Below are 16289 nucleotides of genomic sequence, written 5' to 3'. Positions count from 1 at the left end.
GGAAATCTCAACAAGTGGAGCCTGCTCTATTGATTAATCATACTCATTGAATTTCATTGCTTATCAGAGGCAAAAATAAAGCTGGAGCCCTTCCTCCAGGTACGGCTCAGGCTCTTTGAAGACATAGTCTGTGGGCCTCCTTCCCTGCCCTCTGAAAAGATATCACTACAAGAACATTAAGAGGTAATTAATCTGAATGAAATGATGTTAGGACAGTGTGTTCTGATACTCATCTCTTGCCCACGTGTTCAAACCAGCTCACTGTGGTTTAATCACACAGAAAGCCTTTGTCGACACTGAGTGTCAAATGGCCAGCCTTTGCCCTAGAGGAAGGCAGGAATGTCTACACTAACAGTGTCAGACATGGTCAGTTTCAGTCTCACCTGTCACAGCTGCTAGACTGGCCTAAGAAATAGTCTCTTACTGGGGAAGCCAACTCAGGCCAAGCCTCCCAGCAAGAAATCCAGCCAGTGTGCATGGGGCAGGCAGACACAGATCTGTATGGGCATGATGACAGCCAGGGCTGGGTCAGACTGGATCAGGGGGTGAGACCGAATGTAATTTCACACGCTAAAGCTCTCTGGACTGGATTGCAAGGTGTGAAATTACACTCGTTCGTCAGTCCAGCGAGCCAGCAAAGAAAAGACAAGTGTGGGAGGAAACAGTTTCCAGAATCTCTCAGCATGTTGGGCAATTGCGGGATATGTAACACAAAATGTTACATAAATTTCACCAAGCTCTTATATCCACCATGTGAAGAAAGGAAAAGAAAAGCCACACATGTCAAATTGAGCTCATTGGAAGGAAGGAAGAGAAAACAAATGCTGTAGTATTAGTAGTAGCATAGAGATATAAAATTAAGTTTCTGGTTGTCTCTTTGCATGTTACCACATCACACAAAAATTGCCAGACTGATATTCATCACAACTAGAAGGTATACTTGGGGTACATGAAATACACTTTGGGGAGGCAGCCATTTGGACACCCTAGTTATTGTTCACTGAATTTTGAGCAAATTTGGAGGGAATGTTTGGTATGGGCTGTCTTAAATATGCACAACATTTCTTTGGAGACACCTCAGTTACTTTCCATTCATACAGAGTCATGCTGCACATCATTTGATTTGACAAGTTGGGTCCAAAAATTATTTTGCTTGATGTCTTTCAGCAATTATATAGGATAAATAAAATTAAGTTTCTGTTTGACACCTTGTGACACATAACCAGCTGCATATTCATCAGAGTTGGGTGGGGGATGTTTGGAGTGATCTGATTTAACACACAGGGGCCCTCATCACGCAACGATTTTTGCAACTCTAACCCAAAGCCATTCCAGGCCCAACCAAGCGAATTCACATTATAACGTGATAGATTATCACACGTGATTGCTTTCTATGGGGAGTCGTTCCGAGGTCGATCCTAAGTCAATCCAAGGTCACTCCTGATGTAGGTGAATTTGGTCAACTAGCGAATTCACAAATCTTTCTCCAAGGTCAATTCAAATCCAATTTGAATTGGTTTTGGTGTGGAATGCAACTTTGCATCGGTCCTGGTACACCCCTCCCCCCTACATAACCTCCAAAATGCCACACTTCCCATGATGCAGTGCTGCAATTTTGCTCCATTTGCTTCTGGTACTCCTTCAAGAGTTTCAGGGAGGAATGGAGGGACTGACACGGCTGTGGCTGTATGTATACTCAAGACCACACATGGCAGGAGTTGTGGGCATTGCTAAATTGTTGAAATAGAGTAACTAGAGTAAAAAATAGAATAAAATAGAAGGAAAGAAGAAACGTGAAGCTATCATTTACATGAAATTGGAACCAGGAAGTGGCTCCCTTCTTCACCCCGGAAGTGCAAAGGTTCATGATGCGTTCAGAGCCCCAGTGAGCATGCACAAAGGTGCCAATTCGAATTGGTGAATCCATATAGTATGTACTGGTGAGATAATTTATTTAGCACTTGCTCAGGAATGACCACAATTTTGCTCTTCACATGTGATAATTAATCACGTGAATTGCCTTGGATTCAAATTGATTCTGCTTCCCCTTCCCTTTGGAATGGCTTTGGATTGAAGTTCCAATTTCACGTGAGGACCTCCCCCCAATTGAGTTTTCATTCATACAAAGCAGCCTATCAGAAGAGGCATGCTCTCTCAAAGAAAACTGACACCAAAAGTACACAAGGTAACACGCAAAAAGAGATAATCTCATCCTCTACAGCAGTTGAAACTTAATGATGGTTTAAGATTCTCTGCACTAATAGGCCACCATCACATTTTCTGTGGTGGTGGGACTGTATGCTCCAGTTAGGCAAGAAGGTATGGTGATTGTAGAAGTGCTGCTAGTAGGGTATTTCATATCAGACAGGCTTTATCCAAGGAGCCAGATTAAAGGTGCCAAACAGCTACTGGGCAGCAGCACTAATGGGAGGTGACATTAGTAGAGGATCTCTCGTGCTGGGGAGGATGGTACACCTGCAAAAGATATCCTCCGCATCATAACATCTTTACTAAGGACTGAAACAACATGCAGGCATCTGAGTAACATCTCCAATTGTTTTGTTTTTTTCTTCCTGTACGGTTTGTAACATCTTGCCTGATGAAGAAACCCATGGAGCTTTCAAAGCTTGCAAGAAGTATATTGTGCATTTCCTTTGGCCAATAAAGGGATCACTGATGGATTTTTGTTTGGAATCATCATATTTTGCTTTCTCTTTCTTTCTTTCTTTCTTTCTTTCTCCTGTATGATTTTTAACACCTTTTGCCTGATGAAGAAGCCAGTGTGGAGCTTCGAAAGCTTGCAACATGTATAATGTGCCTTTTGCTTGGCCACATAGAGCTGTCACTATTTTGTGGGTTTGGGGGTGATATTGTAGCGGTAACAGTAATATAATCAGGATAAATGTCCAAACTCCAAAGGAGGACAAGGTGCCGCAAAGGAGAACATTAGAAAATAAAAGCTAAAAACTCTCATGTAATGATAAGTCCGTGCTTCTTGGTCATGCTCCATAGGGAGGACATTTTGGAATTCCTCCTGGACATTCCAGGAAAATATAGGATGTTCCAACATTTTAAACAAAAAAGCTCAAAACCACTCCTATAAATGTAAATCCATGCTTCTTAGCCATGCTCAAAATATTGAAATCCCCCCTGGAAAAGAAGGCTGAAATGTAGGGCGCATCCGGGAAAAGGAGGACGTCAGGTCTCCCTGATTCTCCATTGATGTTTCTGAGTTCTGCTCAAAATGGAGGACATTTTGGAATTCTTACTGGACAGGAAAGCTGAAAGCATCCGGGAAAAGGAGGACCACTAACCCTGAACCTCCATCAATGCTTCTTAGTCCTGCTCAAAATGGAAGATGTTTTGAAATCCCTCCTGGAAAGGAAGGCTGAAAAGTAGGATGCATCCAGGGAAAGGAGGACATCTGGTCAGCCCGGCTGTGGTATGTGCACTTGTCCCTCCACATTTGCTGGGGTTAGGGGCACAGGACCCCCTTGGATATGGAAAAACCACAAATAACAAAAATACCATGTTTTTCCCTGAGAGGACATGTCTCTAGGAACCTCTAGATCCTCCAGTGCAACTCTGTGGTCAATGTCCAACAGACACTGGCCATAGAATTGTGCTGGAGGAGCTACAAATGCCTAGTGGAGTGTTCTCTCTTTTAATCTCTAGCTCCTTCAGTGCAACTTTTAGTTAAAGCTGACCATAGAGTTGCACTGGAGGAGGACCTAGATATTCCTAGAGAGGACATAATCAAATCCATGAATAATGGGTCTCTTCCAACTCTATAATTATATGATCAGGGACGTAGCCAGGATTTTAGGAAGGGGGGGGCAGACTAAGTGCCACCATTATATTGGGGCTTGGGTGCAGCGGCGGGGCAGCATGCACCATTCATTTTTCTAACGGAAGGGGGGTCCGGACCCCAAGACACCCCCCTTGGCTACGTCCCTGATATGATTCTATGATTCTAATCAAATCCGCAAATATCAAATCCGCAAATATGGAGGGATGAGTGTGTATAAGACAGATCTCTTCTGGCAGGCTTTTCCAGATTAGCCTTCTACACTAGCCTCTCCCTCACTGACATCACTGTCCTGCCTAGATGATGATCCCTGTTCTTGTCTCAACATCTGAAATTTTAGTATATTTTAGCACATTTTATTGTTATTTTTGAATTTATTTGCTGTTTAATTCTTATTTTATTGTTTTTCCTTAATGTTTTAATTGAAGGGGGAGGGTTGGGATAGGGGATGGTTCCTCTCAGCAGCCTTCAATACCATCGACCATGCTATCCTTGTGGAACGCCTGAGGGAGTTGGGTATCAGAGGCACTGTTCTACAGTGGTTCCATTTCTACCTCTCAGCAAGATTCCAGATGGTGGTGCTGGGAGACAGTTGCTCCTCTGTCCAGGGACATAGCCAAGGGGGGGGGGGGGTTCTTGGGGTCCAGACCCCCCCTTCCATTAGAAAAATGAATGGTGTGGGCTGCTGCACTGCCGCGCCCAAGCCCCATTATAATGGTGGCACTTAGTCTGGACCCCCCCTTCCTAAAATCCTGGCTAAGTCCCTGCTCTGTCTCTAAAAGAGAGCTAAAATTTGGCGTCCCCCAGGGTGCCATCCTGTCTCCCATGCTGTTTAACATTTACATGAATCCACTGGGGGAGGTCTTCCGGAGTCATGGGGTGGGGTCTTATCAGTATGTTGATGACGCCCAAATATATTTCTCTATGTCTCCCAATGAAGCAGTGACTAAGGATGGCATCTCTCCTCTGAATGCTTGTCTTGGGGCGGTAATGGACTGGGTGAGGGAAAACTGCCTCAAGCTGAGTCCAGGTTAAACGGAGGTACTTGTTATTAGAAACCCGAACCCGGTAATGGTTATGTCAGCCAGTTCTAGATGGGGTCACACTTCCCCTGAAGGCCTCTGTCCGCAGCTTGGGGATGCTCTTTGACTCGTCACTCCATCTGCCAACGCAGGTAGATGTGACAGTCAGGAGCACTTGTTATCAGCTTCGGCTGATACGCCAACTGCGCCCCTTCCTGGAGCCAGGGGACATTGAAACAGTAGTGCATGCACTGGTAACCTCTCAGTTGGACTTCTGCCAATGTGCTTTACTTGGGGCTACTTCTGTGCCAAGTTTGGAAACTTCAGATGGTACAAAACATGGCAGCAGGTACTTCCCGGAAAGATCATATAACACCTGTTCTGAAGTCCCTTCATTGGCTGCCAATCAGTTTCCAGCAAGGTACAAAGTGTTGGTGATTACCTTTAAAGCCCTACATGGCTTGGGTCCAGAATACTTAAGGGAACACCTTCTTCCATACTGTCTGTCCCATACACTGAAGTCCTCAAGTAAGAACTGACTTCAGCCTAAAAAAGCTAGGCTAATGTCTGTCACTCAAAGGGCCTTCTCTACTGCTGCGCCGAAGTTGTGGAACGACCTGCCGGAAGAGATCTGCCATATCTCCACTCTTACAGACTTCAAGCTAGCTAATAAAACCTAGCTTCTACCCTTTGTGTATGTTTACGAATATGATCTCAGTTTTGTCTCCCTGCTCGCCAAACTATTTTTAATTCCAACCTAATGCTGTATTGCATTTTATTGTTTTTAAACTCTGATTGTTTAATTCTAGTCTTAATATTGGGGAGGGGGTTGGGAAGGGACCATTTAGTATTTTATTGTAAGGTATTTTTACTGTTGTAACCCGCCTGGATTCCTAGTGATTGGGCGGGCTATAAATAAATTATTTATTATTATTATTATTAATTGCTAATTTTTATTTCTATATTGTTTTATTGTTTACTTCTATTGTAATCCGCCTTGATTCTCTGGGAAAGGGCGGAATATAAATAAATTATATTATATTGTTATTGTTATTGTTGTGATGATGATGATGATGATGATGATGATGATGATGATGATGATGTATAATCGGAGTAGCCATATCCCACGCAGTTCTACCTTTCTGCCGAGAGGTGGTGCTGTTGCCCACACACAGTCACCAAGCTGTTCCCCTGTAAGAGTTTTATTTTGGACTTCATCTCCCAGAAGCCTCGGCCATGTTAGGCAACAGATTGGGATTCTGGGATCTGAAGTCCAAAAGAAATCCCTTAAAGAGCGCAGGACCACTACAGTCTCTGGGCGAATCCATTATTCTCCAACACGGGGGGGGGGCAGGGGAGGGTTTGAAGGAGGAAGAGACCAATTCATAAAGAATCCCGAGGAGCACTTCCGGCGGCGAGTGAAGACGTGGCCTCTCAAGTTTGCCGGCTACTTCCGGTTCCGTCGCAGGCTGAGGCCTGCCCTGCCCTGCTAACAAGGGCTTTGCCTCTGGCTGTCCAGCCGTGGAGGATGAGGAGACCCCGCAGAGGAGAAGGAGGAGACCCCGGCGGCGGCGGCTGAGGCGGAGAGAAGCCTGGCCATGGAGGAGAAGTTCGGCGGAGGAGGCGCAGGCAGCGAGGCCCTGGCTGGAGGCGGGAGGCTGGGGCCCGTGGATGCTCCCAACGCCCGGTAACTGCCCTCGCCTCTTAACCCACTGCAGGAATAGCCCCGTCTGAGGCCGCTTTAACTGCCCTGGCCCAGTGCTGGGGGATCCTGGGAACTGCCAGGGAGCTCCGGTGCCACAATGGACTACAAGTCCCAGGGTTCCCTAGCACTGAGCCAGGCAGTTAAAGCGGCCTGAAACCGGATTGTTTCCGCAGGGTGTTTTGGCCCTTAGTCGAGGGCTGATTGGTCTCTTGAGGACCAATAGCACAGCAAGCAACGCAGGAAGAGAGCGCCAGGGCCCTGACCCAGTCCAAGCCCATTCTGCCCCGCAGGAAATCACAGTCCCAGCATCCCCAATGGCAGATGCCACCCAGACTCTGCTGAAAGGCCTCCAGAGAAAGAGGCTCCGCCGCATTTCAAGGCAGCGTAGGTATTGCACTATGGAACTGCTCTTAATGTCAGGATGCCCCTCCTAATGTTGATGTGGATTCTCTTTTCCTGGAGTGTCCTTGTTGTTTCTGTGTGCCTTCAAGTCATGCCGAACTTATGGCGACCCTAAGGCCAGTCCTCATGGGGTTTTCTTGGCAAGTGTCATCAGAGGGGGTTTGCCATTGCCTTCCTCCGAGGCTGAGAGAGTGGGACTTGCCCAAAGTCACCCAGTGGGTTTTCTTGGCTGAGTGGGATCTGAACCCTGGTTTCCAGATTCCTAGTCCAACACTGCTAGCTGTACCAAGCCCTTATTAAATCCCCTAAAGAGAGCAGTCATGCCCCACTCTCTTGGCAGGAGAAACAGTGGAAGAAAGTGTCACCTGAAAGGAGCTGCAGACCTTTCCACAGCTTTTAAATGAAGACTAGATAACCTAGATGGCCACTTTCATCATCCCAATGCTATACCTGGGGCTGATTAGACTCTCCGTCTCTAAAACATATGGAGAGCCACATGTTCCCCATCTCTGTTCTGAATTAAAACACTGGTCATTATTATTATTACAGTTGCCCCCCTAGATTCACAGATTCTTTATCCATGGATTCAATCATCCATGGCTTGAAAATATTCCAAAAGTATATAAATTTCAAAAAGCAATCCTTGATTTTGCTATTTTATATAAAAGATACAGTACTACTTTACTAGGTGACTGCATATAATGAGACTTGAGCATCCACAGATTTTGGTATTCATGGAGAGTCCTGGAACCAAAGTGCAGGAGATACCAAGGGGTTACTATATTATTAAACTTCAGAAGGTATCAGTCATGTTAATCTTTTGCAGCAGAAACAATGAAAACTATGTATTTCCTTAAAAGGCTAACTGATTTCTGTTGGGATGGGATTGCCTTGGTCCCCAACTTCAAGTTTAAGGAAGCATGAGAGCTTTTCTAGTTGCCAGAGGCGCTGCTAAGTCAGTTCAATTGCTGTGCATAGAACTCTTTGTTCTTCCTTCAGGAGGCTCAATAACACTACCTGTCTTCTGGAATAGATATCTTGGATTCTTATCTAGAGCTGGGGAAACTTCCCTTAAACCTAGCATTCTGGCAAGATGAGGTGCACTTGCTAGTTTTCTCTACAAAGCTACTTAAAATCCAGGGCCTTTCCAAATTATTTTCATCTGCTTGCCCTGTTGCAGGGGTACAGATGTGGCAGGGCTTTTATCTAACTGTTCCATTGGGTGGGGGGAAACATCCACCACGGACAGTTTCTTAAATTGGATGTCCAATTTTCCCATCTGCACATCTCTGAGGGCCTATTCCCATACTGTACTATTAAATTCCTATACAGAAGGAACATTCTGCTTGTAGGCTGCAGTGTGAAATTTCTGTAAGTACGTATGTTGCTGCACATGCATACACTGGGAATTCTCAGCAACATGAGTTCAGTACAGTAATTCTCATGAAGCTTTAATGTTCCTGATGGCATGGTTCATGTGATTTTAGGCTGCATCAATAGAAGTATAGTGTCTAGATCAAGGGAAGTAATAGTGCCACTCTATTCTGCTCTGGTCAGGCCCCACCTGGAATACTGTGCCCAGTTCTGGGCACCACAATTAAAAAAGGACATTGAGAAACTGGAGCGTATCCAAAGGAGGGTGACTAAGATGGTGAAAGGTCTGGAAACCGTGCCCTGTGAGGAATGACTCAGGGAGCTGGGGATGTTTAGCCTGGAGAAAAGAAGGTTAAGAGGTGATATGATAGCCCTGTTTAAATATTTGAAGGGATGTCATATAGAGAGGGGAGCAAGTTTGTTTTCTGCTGCTCCAGAGAATAGGACCCAGAACAATGGATGCAAGCTACAGGAAAAGAGATTCCACCTCAGCATTAGGAGGAACTTCCTGACAGTAAGGGCAATTTGACAGTGAAACACACTCCTTCCTCGGAGGTCTTTAAACAGAGGCTGGATGACCATCTGTCTCGGATGCTTTGATTGTGATTTCCTGCATGGCAGGGGTTGGACTGCATGGCCCTTGCGGTCTCTTCCAACTCTACGATTCCATGATTCTATGTTAATAGAAGGATATGGTTATAAAAGCTTCAGGATCTGTGGATCTGGAAACCTAATTAAGGCAGTATCTGCTTGATTTGAGTTTATTTTTAATTCGTGTTTCCAGTAGATCAACTGTGCTGGTAAGTTAGTAATATTTTGAGTTGCACAAATATCTGTTGCCCATTCGTTGTTTTGAGCATACTGTGATGTTCTTTGTCCCAGTCAGCTTTCACCATTTAGACTAGAGACTAACTACCTTCAGACTCTCCAGGATCCCTTAGTTTAAACAGCTCACCAGTAATATATTGTGTACACTATTCACACATTTGCAGTGTTTCATAAATACATTTCACATATACCATTGTCCAGTGTTTTCAGACTAGGCTAGTCACTTAACTATATTCTTACTTAACTACACACTTAAAGTGGCTTTGTTTGTTTGTTTGTTTGAGGACCTCAACTTCTGCAATAGGGCTGCAATGAAAGGCAGCCCTAGGTAGCTAATGCTAGACCAGACCCATCCCAATATGCATCTTTTCAATAGGTCTGTAGTATTTGGGGCACTAAATGTACACATTTAGTGCCCCAAATACTACAGACCTATTGAAAAGATGTACACAAAATGTACACATTTAGTGGGGTTAGGGTCACAGACGCCCTGTGAAAGTGGAAAAATCGCAAATAAAAAAGAACTTTTTTTTTACTTGAGAACAGCTCTCTGTGTCTTTCAATGCAGCTCAGTTGTCAACATTTGGCAGATATTGACCATAGAATCACTCTGGAGGGACCTACAAATGCTTAGAGAATTGTTTTCTCTAGAAATCTTGAGGTCTTCCACTGTGACTATGTTCAATATCCAGCAGAGTCATGCTGGAGAACCTAGAGGTTCCTAGAGAGACCATATTAATCAAATCGGAAAAATCAAAGCTGCAAAAGTCAAAGCCGCATATGTGGAAGGCCAACTGTATATTACATGCATGCTCACACATCAGGGTATTTGCTCTGCTTTCCTGTCTAGGCATACTGTGGAAAGCGGTGCTTCTGAAGTTACCTGATGTGATGGACTACCACCCCCTTTTTTCCATATGCCATCAACTGGTACCATATTTGTGCCATATTATTACTGCATTTGCTTTTTTTCCTGGAAGCTCACCATGTACCACCAGCTGGTGGGAACTGCATGGACCAGCACTTTCAGCAGCACTGCTCTAGAGTGATATTCATAGCAGACTAGATACCATTCTAGACCATTAGTAATTATGGGCAGGAAAATGATTGTCATTAGTGTTGGGAGTTGTATTTAGTTCACCTGCTCAGCTAACTTTTTGAGCATTACATTATTTGAAATTCAGTACATTTATTATTATTATTGTATATTCTTTGAAAGTTACCACCATTTCATAGAATCTCTTTTTCCCTTCTTTCTAGCCTGACAAAATATATTGTGTTGCTGTGCTTAACCAAATTTTTGAAAGCATTGGGCTTGTTTGAGTCCTATGATCTCCTGAAAGTAGTTCACCTTGTACAGTTTATCTTCATAGTAAAGCTTGGGTAAGTTGATGTTCATTTGAGCAGTCTAAAGTGCATTAATCTGTTGAACGATTTTTTTATCATCATAATCACTGATCCCATGAAGGCAGTGTGGCTTCTGGGCTCTCCGGTGGTGTGCGGTGTGTAAATGCCATTCCCCCGGAGTGTCCTCAAGCCGCCCCTGTGTAATTGGCTGGGCTGCTTCTGGATGGCTTGGGAGCGTGCGACATATAAATGCCACACTCTCACACTGCCCAGAAGACAGCTTACAGTAATTTGTTTGTCTGTACCAGCCATTAGTCTCTCCCTCTCAATCTCTCATTCTTCCACAACTTCCATAATCTCAAATGACAGAATGACTATTCTCTCCCAGCTCCCCTGTCAAGAAGAAACATTTGTCTCATGACAAATAGCTCCTTAGGCCCAGATATCAAGATTTCAACATTTCTATTTTTTTCTAAGATGCTAATATCTGTGTTATTTCTTGAAAGTATTGATGATCAAGTGCTTTTTCCTACACTTTGTCTGAGGACAAAGTTTGAGGATTTTTGTTCTTATGAGTTTCCTGGCAATTGGATAGGAATAAAATTGGCCCAGTGTGTCATGGCTCATGAACATGCATGTGTTGCTTGTGGTTGGACTTCTTTTGGTGGTACCAGAGGTGCTTAGAGGAAACCTTCTGTGGAGTCTGTCACATGTGATATTTTTCCTGCATAATATATACTTGGTATCCATGTATTTCAATACCAAAATCAGCAGTGACTTTTCAATCAGAGGATAAACAGAGCAGAAATATTTGATTGTCATATAATATTGTTTAACATAATTCCTGCACTGAAGAACTTTCTTGGAAGAAAGTGGTAATTTATTTACTAATTACTGAGTGATTGAATTGATTTGATTTCTCTCCTATCCCAACTTTCTTACAGTATGGTATTCAAAATGGCATACAGTATAAAGTAGAACAAAATAACTTAAACAATTTGTCATGTGAAAGTTTCAGAAAGCATTAAACAGCCAATCTAAGGCCCAGAACAGATGGGCCCTTTGCGGCACGCCCATGACGTGCTAGGGTTGCTCGGAGGTGGGGCATGCACAAGCCCCACAACCCTAGCACGTCATGGGCGCGCCGCAGCAGTGCGGCACCATCCAGATGGTGCACGTAACAATGACATGCGAGCAGTGCAGCGTCCAAACGAGGCTGCTCCGCTGGCATGTCATTGTGCCATTGCTGATGCTTTGGTGCGACGCAAGTACGCCCCAAAAAAAGGAGCTGCTTCTGTATGCTCCTTTCTTGCTGCACAGTTTGGTTGCTGTGGCGCTGCTATGGAGCAAGGAGAGGCACCTCCCTGGCGCCTCATTTGGTGCTCTGTACTCACCTAATTAAAACATTACTTTTTTTTGTAATATATTTTTATTGTTATTCTTACATAAAATTACAGTTGTTCACATGATTTAACAAAATTATATATTTACATCATATATAATCTCCTTTAGTAATATTCTCCTAATAATAACTTCATTCCAAATCCCTTATTTGTGCTTAATATATTCTTATTGTCGGTTTTTACATTTGTTTACAAATTATTTTGTTTTTGTACCTCTGGAACTTTGCTCTTAAATGTATTTCCTTTGTCTTAGTCATAGAGAAGGGGGGGAAAGGTGAATATCATGCACTGAAAAAGAGGACAAAAGAATGAAATAAAACAGGCTATATAAGTACAGGATTTTTCAAATACTTTTAAGTTTGTGTATGAACCCCTTCGATAAACCATCTCGATTTACAGAATTCTATTATCGGGTACCAATCTTTCTCTATCTTGTCAATGTTTTTATGCTTTATATACGCTGAAAGTTTGTCCATCTCAATTACATCCAAAACATTACTTTTAAAACACAAATTTTAAGCAATTAAAGATGTATAAAGCACATAATACATATACAGCACAGTATAATAATAATAAGTATATTATTAAGTACTGTAGTCCCTAATTAATTCAGAATTAGCAGCTTTGGATTTGTTTTTTTTCTTGTAGCAGTGAGACACAAATGCACAGACCCTGTGAGATGAGCATGGTGAGGATTTTTTTTGAACGCTGGTTGTGAGTGTCACTTGATCTAACACATTTCTATTTCTACAGGTCTGCATTTTTTATGATTCTGTTTCAAAAGCCATTTTCTTCTGGAAAACCTGTTACTAAACATCAGGTGACTAACCTTTAATCAAATATCATGTTTTATATGCATCGGCTATATTTTTGCAGTAACATGGAGAAAGATTTCCTTTCTCAGCCTGATTTTGATGCTTCAGGGCATAGAATGAGAGGGCAGCTATGCCAAGAGTGTGAATGTTTCTCTGAAGTTTGTGCTGCAGCTTCTAAATAGATTTGTACACTATAGACTGCACTATAGACCTTAGGTAACTAAGGATTTGTCCGTACTGCAGAAATAATCCAGTTTGATGCCCCTTTAATTGCCATGGCTCCATGCTATAGAATTCTGGGTATCACAACAAATTATCATTCCCAGAATTCCACAGCATGGAGCCATGGCAATTAAAATGGTGTCAAACTGGATTAATTCTGCAGTGTGAATGCAATAAGAAGCTACCTGGAGATAGGATTTGCTCAAAACTGAAAACAACACCTATTTTAAATCAGAGTTTTATTAAATTGAACCACAAGTTGATAGGACATTTTATTGAAACTAAATTTTATCTCACTGAGAATGTTTATTCTACAAAATTACAATTCTGCTATTAGTCTATTAAATGGTAGATACCTTGATGTTCTTGTAAAATAAAGACAATGCTATAGAAGATAATGTGTAATACTGTATTCTCTTATTGCCTGCTATGTAAGGGCAACCTTATGGGATTATTTAGCAATTTTAGGGAATAATGGATCTTGACAGAATTATTTATTTGCTAGCTAATACTATGTTTGTTAATTATAAAACTGCTTTGTCTACAGTAGCAATTATTTTGCTAAGTAATGTCCAGACAGTCATTAGATATGTGGCAGTTATGTTAAGAATGATACTGAGGCTGTTGAATTTAATTCTAATTTGATTGTATCTTTCTGGATTACAGCAGTAAACAACATATGGAATAATAATACTTATTTAAAAATGGTTTCTGTGTAAAATGTTGTACAGACATGTTGATGCAGCATTTTGTCTTGCAGTGGATCAAAATAATTAAACATGCTGTTGTTGGCTGCATAATTTCACTTTTGTGGTTTTTTGGCCTCACCCTCTGTGGACCTCTAAGGTAAATATGTCATTGAAATTGTATGTGATAAATATGGTGCCAAAATCAAATTACTATAAATTGTTCATGAGCAGTTTTTGCCTTCCATATATTATTCGACTGCCTCTTCCAGCAGTTCTCTCTACTGTCTATTCTGATCAGGATGATTGGATGTGTACAGTCTAACTACATCTAAAAGGCCATATCTTGACTACACTGCTTGCTTTATTAGATAAATAGATACAGTGTGCCTGCGTCATATGCAGCTTTAACCATATGTGGGAAGCCGCGAGGGGGTGTAAGGGGCAGTGTGTCCCATTGGAATAAATGGGGCACATGCCCGTGGCTCACGGGCGCCGCCACATGCACGAGCCCCGTTCATTCCAATGGGCTTGAGCAAGCGTGGACTTCGGCTTACATGAGGGGATCTGGAACGGATCCACCGTGTAAGCTGAGGGCGCGCTGTACTGTGTCTAGAAAAAACTGATATACCTTAAAATAGGGGACCTTGCATTGCTAGGTGGTGATCATTCTGACTAAGGTTATTTTGTGCATTTTTAGGCAGATACAGAATGGTCTTTTGGAAATGTGTTTTTAGCTCATGTTTAACTCATGCTTTCATTAAAAACATCAGTATATCTTTGACAGAATGAGACAAGGGGAGAGGGTTGGGGTTTGGGGGGTTTTAAATTGTAATTTTTAATTGTTTGATGTTTTAATTATACTGTTGGAATCCGCTTTGATTCCTTTGGGAAAAAGCAGAATACAAAATATTATTATTATTATTATTATTATTATTATTATTATTATTATTATTTACAAGACTTCAAGGGAAGATGCTCCTGGAGACAATTTAGCACAATGTATATATACTTATCCTTTCTGATAAAGCCTGAAAAACATCTTGATTCAGCAGTGCTATAGGGCAGTAACACAGTATTGTGTAGCTATCAGTATCATGCTATCAACTTGCATAGCTTCCTCCACACTGATGAGTGCATGGAGCAATATTTACAGGAATACAGAGAATGCAAAAATATCCAGAATATAACATATTGTGCATTCCTGCTTCTCTGTGCTCCTTGTATCTGCTTATGACCAATCTCTGAGATAGCATTTTGTTTAGATCACTTTCTTATTTTAATCTAGATAACCTGGGCAGGCATCTACATTTCAGCTGTACTTGGTAGTGACCCCAAAATTGGTGGGAGCCAGAACTTTGCTCTTTAGGATAGACATGCATAAAATTAGAAGAAAGTAAGTATTGTTGTAGCTGGCAGTATTTATTCCACCCTCAATACTTCAACACTGCATGTACTCATCTAGGAATAAAACCCGGCTAATTTAGGACTGCCTAGTAGATGTACATAGGATTGGTCTTTGACTCCATGGCCTTCTATTGCACTTCTATACAAAAAGATATTTTCTATCTTCCGCAGCTCTATCCTCAGTGGGATGAGTGGCGTCCCCACAGGTGTTCTGGGCATTGGGCCTGGACAAAGATTGGAAAAATTATATTAGAGGACTCCCAGCTCCCAGAATCTCCCAGCCAATGCTTCAGCAAAACATCTAGTTTTACTATATATAATAAATGAGATTTAAATCTTTTGTTTTTCAGAACTGTGTTGCTTTTTGAGCATAGTGATATTGTTGTCATTTCACTGCTTAGCGTACTATTCACAAGCTCAGGAGGAGGACCAGCAAAGGTATCCCATTTATTTTGCAAAAAAAAAAAAAAAAATACATATTTAAGAGTATGGACATTGTGATGATAACACCTGTCTAAAATTCACAAGATCATCAACCTAGCTGAAATGTACAAACACTGTCTTCATGGATTGTATGCACTTTCAGTGAAGAGACTATTTCAAGATGGGCTATAGTAGAGGAGACTCAGAACATAGTACAGTATATTGTGTATCAGGATAGCCTATTGTGAAATCTCCCCAATGTGTCCTCAAAAAAGCTTCATTTATATATAAATTATTTTATGTTCTTATGTCTCTTTTTCCTGTCTTTTCTGTTCTGCCTTTTATAATGCTGATTTTCTGCCTTTTCTTTCAGACAAGAGGTGTGGCATTTTTCATTATTGCTGTGATCTGCCTGTTGCTTTTTGATAATGATGACCTCATGGCTAAAATTGCAGAACATCGTATCCTTTCTGAAAATGGATCAGGCATAAAATGTTATTGTTTCAGCTGTCTAATTGAATGAAAATACTTCTCACAAGTGGTTCATGGTACTGAAAGAAACTGAGGGTGCATATGCACTGTAGAATTAATCCAGTTTGACACCACTTTAACTGTCACGGTGCCATCCTACAGAATCCTGGGATTTGTAGTTTTATGAGGCACTTTGGCAGGGAAGGATAGAGACCTTGTAAAACTAAAAATTCCAGAGTTCCATAGGGTGAAGCTATTCCACTTAAAGTGGTGTCAAATTGCATTATTTCTACAGTGTAGATGCACCCTGAGAGATTTAGAAGAATTAATAGAATCTTACTCTGCATTTTTTTAATAAATAAAACCCAACAGGATA

The 16289-nt window shown here is 41.9% G+C and overlaps 2 protein-coding genes across 3 annotated transcripts in view; one reads left to right on the top strand and one right to left on the bottom strand.

The window, feature by feature from the left end:
- Window positions 1–16289, bottom strand: part of THBS4 (thrombospondin 4) — a 553455-nt gene that overhangs the window by 291691 nt on the left and 245475 nt on the right. The window lies entirely within an intron of this gene.
- The window catches only part of SLC30A5 (solute carrier family 30 member 5), a 29930-nt gene continuing 19876 nt past the window's right edge, over window positions 6236–16289 (top strand). Inside the window, exons 1-6 of one of the 2 annotated variants that reach the window (XM_042450125.1) lie at window positions 6236–6517; window positions 10400–10522; window positions 12643–12709; window positions 13687–13772; window positions 15370–15457; window positions 15816–15903. In XM_042450125.1, the coding sequence (XP_042306059.1) occupies window positions 6429–6517; window positions 10400–10522; window positions 12643–12709; window positions 13687–13772; window positions 15370–15457; window positions 15816–15903 (541 nt within the window). In that variant the 5' untranslated portion in view covers window positions 6236–6428. Of the gene's footprint in view, window positions 6518–10399; window positions 10523–12642; window positions 12710–13686; window positions 13773–14900; window positions 15009–15369; window positions 15458–15815; window positions 15904–16289 lie in introns of those variants that run through there. The other variant, XM_042450126.1, reaches the window with a different exon arrangement.

The sequence above is a fragment of the Sceloporus undulatus genome, chromosome 2 (assembly GCF_019175285.1).
Source record: "Sceloporus undulatus isolate JIND9_A2432 ecotype Alabama chromosome 2, SceUnd_v1.1, whole genome shotgun sequence".
NCBI classification, from domain to species: Eukaryota; Metazoa; Chordata; class Lepidosauria; order Squamata; family Phrynosomatidae; genus Sceloporus; species Sceloporus undulatus.
Note: the sequence above shows the minus strand (reverse complement) of the source record. Positions and strands in the feature narration are given on the sequence as shown.